The sequence below is a fragment of the Aptenodytes forsteri genome, unplaced genomic scaffold (assembly GCF_000699145.1).
Source record: "Aptenodytes forsteri isolate BGI_AS27 unplaced genomic scaffold, ASM69914v1 Scaffold146, whole genome shotgun sequence".
Taxonomy (NCBI): domain Eukaryota; kingdom Metazoa; phylum Chordata; class Aves; order Sphenisciformes; family Spheniscidae; genus Aptenodytes; species Aptenodytes forsteri.
Window position 1 is genome coordinate 7,600,438 of NW_008795128.1, and position 5,974 is coordinate 7,606,411.

Sequence of the window (5,974 nt, forward strand, 5' to 3'; positions counted from 1 at the left end):
GAGAGGCCGCGGATAATGGCCGTCCCGGCTGCCCGCGCGGGGCTGCGGTGCTGTGGAGCTGCAGGCGTGGGCCTGGGCCAGGGCAGCTTCTTCTGCCACCCACGGGAGCCTGCCAGGCACGGGGAGCGGGCAGTGAGCTGCCACATGTCCCCGGATCGCTTCCGCCTCTGGGGGCGGATTCCGGGGCAGGTCCCCGCGGGAGCGGGGCCGGGATCGGGCGGGCTGTCCGGCAGCGCCGCTGGCACGCCCCGGCGGGGAGGAGCGGGACGGCAGGTCCCTCGCCCCGCCTGCCTGCCTCCTCCCCTGCGTTCCCTCCCCGGCTGTGGGAGGGATCTCTGCCAAAGACTCTGTGGTATGAGTCCCGTCCTGGCCCCGGGGACCTGCTCTTCGGTGTCCACCCGAGCTCCCCGGGGCCGGGCGGTGGCTGTGGGCTAGGGGACGTGCGGGGCAGGGCGGGCAAGAGGTGTTGACGAACCACCGAGCAGAATCGCAGTCGGGATTCACTGTCAGGACAGGGACGGGCCTGTGTGCGATCGACCTCAGAGACATCGGGCAGCGCAGGGGCTCCTGCCCGCCAGCAGCGACCCTGAGCAGGGCCGTGCTGGGCCGTGCAGCTCAGCCAAGGGACGGGAGCGAGGCCCAGCCCCAGCCGAGGCGGGGAGAAATCAAACCAGCGCCAGCCCGGCATTGCTTCCTGTCTTCTTGCTGCCTCTTCCTCAATGTTGGTCGCCCCAAGGCCTGGGCAAGGCGGATTATGGCTCCACCAGGCTCTGCCCAGCCCTGGCACCTGCACAGCCAGAGGAATTGGGAAGGATAGGATGGTCAGGGGTGCGGGAGGGATGAGGGAGAGGTGCTTTTACAGACTTTTTGGGCAGGTCAGGAAACACCTGGCTCTTCCAGTAATGGATTGTGCAAGGGTTTAAAAAGAAGGCCATTCAGTCCATCTTACCCAGAGCTGGATCTTTTGCTCCAAAGGGAACTGCAAAGGGAGAGCTGCTTTCTCAGGCTCCCTGACTCCTCCTGGGAGATGCAGGTAGAGGTGCCTCTCGCTCAGAGCTCCCCATGTCTGACTTAGTGGTGTGAAACAAGTGGAAACATCTGAGGGAATCCTCAGCATTGTCCTATTTTGAAATACTTAGTGGTCAGAGGTATTGGGCAGAGTCTCAGCAGTCTTTCGTTCCCCATGGAGATTGCCCCATCGCTCCTAAAAAGCTGAGGTGCTTTGTCATCTAGCATTTGGGTATGTTGTTTTGTGTCCAGTCCTTAGTGTGTGGCAATTTCTCCTGTTGTTGAGAACAACACTCCCTGGCTTGCAATGCTGGATTTGATCACCAGCTTGACCATATGCTGGAGCAGATGCTAAGGGAAAGGGCCCTGAAGGCTTAACCAACACTTCTTCTCCTCCACACTTGGTGCATCAAGAGCAGTGGAAGAGTGAAGGTAAGGGGGCTACATGTCAGTCTTCTCTGGTCTCCTCTCCCCACCTGGGCAGCCCTTGCTCCCAAGCTCCTGCAAGTTTCACCCTGAGATGAGAGAGTGGTCAAGATGCAAAGATCCCTGCTTCTAACCAAAGCACAGCAAATGACTCAATGGCTTTCAAACCTCAGTCTCTTTATTACAATTCTCACCCTAATAACGAAGCTGAAAAAGTTCCACATCATGTGGGAGAAGATCACAATGGCTGTAAATTCAGCAGAATGACTTTTTGCATGACATCTTGGGGCCAGAAGTATCCACGAGCCAGAGCACTTCCTTCTGAAGGGACAATGGAAAGAAAGCACAGAGGGCAAACAAGCCTTCCTGAGGCTTAACCAGAGACACGCCGGCATCCTGGCTATAGCATCCATTCTTACACACTTCCAGCAGGACAGAGATCAGAGACATTTCCATTTGTGATGAGACATTCACCATAAGAGTGGTGAAATCTCTGCTCCAAAATTAGCATTTGAGAGGTGTTGCTTTAAAGTGTGAGCTGAGGATAGCGTATGCATGTAGAGACCACAGTGATATGCAAAGTACCGTCAAGTATTAGAAGAATCAAAACCGCCTGAGAAATGTAACAGCGCATTTTGCACATGATCTGTTTTATCAAGGGCTAATGCAAATCTAATTGCCATTCCTTTTCTTGACAATTGAGCAAAAAAGTTCAGGGAAAAACCAGAAAAGACAAACCCAGTTCTTTTCTGAGTTATGGATGTGCAAAGTCATGGAAGATACTGTAGTTGTACTGGTACAGCTGTGAACAGGGTTTGACCTGATAAGTATGAAAACGCCTGTCAGGTTAGATCATTTAAAGCTGTGCCTTTCTTGCACATTAGTTGTCATTTAAATATTTGTTGAAAAAAGCCTGGATCTGTGGCCAAGCATGAACCTGAGCTTTAGAATAAGCCCCAAGCTCCCCATCCCAAATTGCCCACTTGTGAGGAAAGAGACGCTTTCCTATGGGGTACAAAGGGAAAAAGGGAGGGTCAATGCAGTGCCCTGTTCCAGGGTAAGACAGAATCTGAAAATTTTCCTTCCCTTGAGCCTGCAAATACTTGCAAGCTTCAGTAGCGTGATACTCAGATTTAATAACGTGATCATCTTGTCCCACAATGAATAGTAACTGTGCCTCAGCTTTCTCTAGTGGGATCAGGCTTTGGTTGCCAGGGGCTTGAAAGGGGTCAGTAAAGGCTTTAGAACAATCAAGAATATTGGAATCAATGACCTTGACCTGTTGTTCATCGATGGGCAAAGGGGGGATGGTTTTATCCTTGTAACAGAGAGGAATAACTGTATTGGCCACAGGGCCATTGAGGGAAGCAATGGCTGTGATGTTCTTCAGGAAGGCGGCCATGGAGAGAGACAGATCAGCTCCTTTGGAGTAACCGAGCAGGCCAACCCCTGGTCCCTTCACCTGGTAGATAGGAGGAAATCCCCATCAGTACTGAGCTGAAAAACACAACAGCAAGTTCCTGGAGGGGAACATTGTATAATGCTGTGAGTTTGCAAAGCACTCTGAAAGAGGTGATGGCAATGATTAGTTTTTCTTCTGGACAAGTGCCAAGCAGCTCCTATGCACAAATTTCTTCCACTCCCGTGAAAAATGTTCCCTGGTGCTATGACGACAGCCAAGAGAGAGCAAGCACGTTTGAGCATAGGTTGCAGGAGTAAAGTAAGACTATTCAGAGCTAGTGTGGAAATGTTTTGGTAGTGGGGAGCTATAGGGATGGCCTCTGTGAGAAGAGACCAGGGGCTGCCCTCACGTTGGACAGAGACAGTTTCAGCCAGCTCCAAAATGGACCCGCTGCTGCCCAAAGATGTGGGGGGGAGGTGTTTTTAGCTTTGTTCTTATTTCTCACTATGCTACTCTGTTATTAACTGGCAATAAATGAAATTAATCTTCCCTAAGTCAAGTCTGTTTTGCCTGTGATGATAATTGGTGAGTTATCTCCCTGTCCTTATCTTGACCCACGAGATTTTTCATCTTAGTTTCTCCACCTGTCCTGTTGAGGAAGGGGAGTGAGAGAGTGGCTTGGTGAGTATTTGACAGCCAGCCAAGGTCAACCCATCACAGCTAGATACCGGCAAATGCTTTTTACATTGTATTTTTTAGACTAAGGGCTCATACGGGGGCATGTGGTGACAATTCATGAAGGTTGCTTTGAAAAATGCTTGTCTCTCTCCTGCACAACCTCCCCACCTTATTATGTCTCAGACACCATCTCTGTCACTCCAGATGACAGTACCTGAACGGTACCCATCCTCTGCCCTTCCAGTGCATATCTGTTTGACCCTTCCTCTTTCCTAGAGCCCAGGCACCCAAACTCCTGGCAGATGGATCTGGGTGAGCATTTCAGCAGCTTCCTCCGGAGATAACTCAGGCAAAGTGACAGGCACTTTGGAGAAGAAGCACTCCCAGGGGAACCCAGGGGGACATGGAGGGTGCTCCTACCTGTGGGTGCTGCAGCATATAGTTCACCGCCTCTTCAAAATATTCCAGGTGGAGTTCAGTTGGCTCCTGGGGCAGATTCTCATATTTGAAATAAGCCAGGGCCAGTGTGACAAAGCCATGATTGGCCAGCAGGCTGGCTCTGTGCTCAAAAAGACCTCCTGTGTATCCATGTATGTCGATGATTCCTGGAAAGGGGTCTTCTCCTGGAGTAGACAAGACAAAGAACAGTATTGCCTGAAATGACTCCTTTCAATGTTTCTGTGGTTTAGAATGCATCAAACCAGGTACACAACAGGAACTGCAGAAAAGCATCTTCTGGGGAAAGGACATGACCAGTCATTTAGCTGTGACCTGCTAAATGACTGTAAATTAACCGGCAAGACGCTGAGCGGCAGAAAGACAGATACCACCTACGTAAGATGCAAATCCATCTTAGTGCTAATTGCCAACTATTCAGCATTTCATTTAAGGTCCACTGGCAGAGATGATATGTGTGGTGACTTTCCTCAGTTTCCCCTTCCTGCTCTCAGACCAGCCCTTGACCACCACTTGGCTCATTTTAGTTCTTAGCAGATGTCTGAGGCAGCCCTTGTAATGTGCCTTGGAAGGGAGAAGAGGAGCCACAGGGAGAGGTAAGCTGAAACCTCTGAAAAGTTCAGCTCAGATGCTTGGGATTTGCTCTAAGTTTCTCTCTACTGTTATGCAAATTAAAGGAGCCTTGAAACGGTTTAGGGATAGACTCTGCATGCCCAGAACACCATTTCTACTGCTAAAACAAGAGAAAGGATGAACATCCATCACTTAGCAGACCTAACATAGCCAGAATATGAGTGTGAGTTGTGCTGCTCTCTGCAAATATAGGACCTCCAATCCTTCTTCTTCTTTGTAGAAAAACTTTGATAGGTGCATTGATAACCACATTGTTCATCCCTACAGAACACGTCCTCAGCAGAGTAAAAGAAGGAGTATCAGGCTTTGAGCTAGAACATAAGGTTAAACTAATGACCATTGCTCTAAAAGTAGCCCCTGCAGAAGCCGGACCATGATACAAATGTGTTATATACAAGAAATGCAAAAACAATCCAGTTACAGAGCAAAAGAAGCGTAAGGACGCTGTCCTCCACAAGTCGAAGAAGACAAAATTGACTGATATTAAAACAGCATGGTCTTCAAGAACTTCAGTAACAAACTGTAAGTATTTGTGTTTGGGTTTTAGAACCATGGAGAAGCAATTGGTATAATCCCAGCATCTGAATCTGAAAGTGTAGAGATGACAGTGCAGGCAGTACTACCAGAAATGGAACCTCATGCGTGGGACACCTCAGTGCAGGACAACTCCAGTGTGGTGAAGTTGTAGTGGAGAAACACAGCTCTGAGCAAAACTGTGTAAAAGAGATGATGACTATGGCTGGAGCTACGCCGAAGACTGGCTGTGGTGGTGGCTGGTGAGAACAAACTCCTGGGAAGTCAAAGTGCCAGGGGCTGTGGCAAGTGTCTAACATTTTAAAATGCACATTATCCAAAGGGAGCAGGTCTGGGGACACTGAGTGAATGAGCCATTGCTGGACTCACCGTGACTCCAGGCACAGGATGCAAAAAAGTTTGGAGACAAAATGTAAGTGACTTCCTTCATCTCCTGGTTAGTGGATAGAGGGTAGAAGTGAGGCAGGGGAGGTATCCCTGGCCTTGCTGCTGAGTGGGATGCTGAGCATGTGAAATCAGCTGTCCCAGTTGGTTCCCTGTTCTGGAACACCAATTCTGTCTTGAAAATTACTTTTTGCATTTGACCTGCCATAGCCCAGCAGTGGGCACAGGGTACCAGGACTGGGCACAGGGCACTGTGTGTGCTCCCCATACCCTGCAGCATGGTCCCCATGCCTGGTCCTGTTCCTGCTCACCCCTCCAGCCCAGGCCCCTCCAGTCAAGGTAGTGGGATGACTGGCAGCTGCCCTGGCACAGCAAGGCCCTGGCCAGTGCCAGAAAGACAGGATGGCCGCAGCCAGTACTCACCGGGGCAAGAAAAGCGTCGCCCGGATCCTC

General features: G+C 50.3%; 1 protein-coding gene across 1 annotated transcript; it reads right to left on the bottom strand.

Moving 5' to 3' along the window:
- Positions 1-2,314: 2,314 nt before the first annotated feature.
- On the bottom strand, positions 2,315-5,970 carry LOC103897574 (acyl-coenzyme A thioesterase 1-like; the record flags this gene model as incomplete). The annotated part of the gene is made up of 3 exons (XM_019471592.1): positions 2,315-2,896; positions 3,935-4,146; positions 5,946-5,970. Coding segments are annotated over 3 exons (819 nt in total), but the record flags the coding sequence as incomplete, so codon positions are not given.
- Positions 5,971-5,974: the final 4 nt, after the last annotated feature.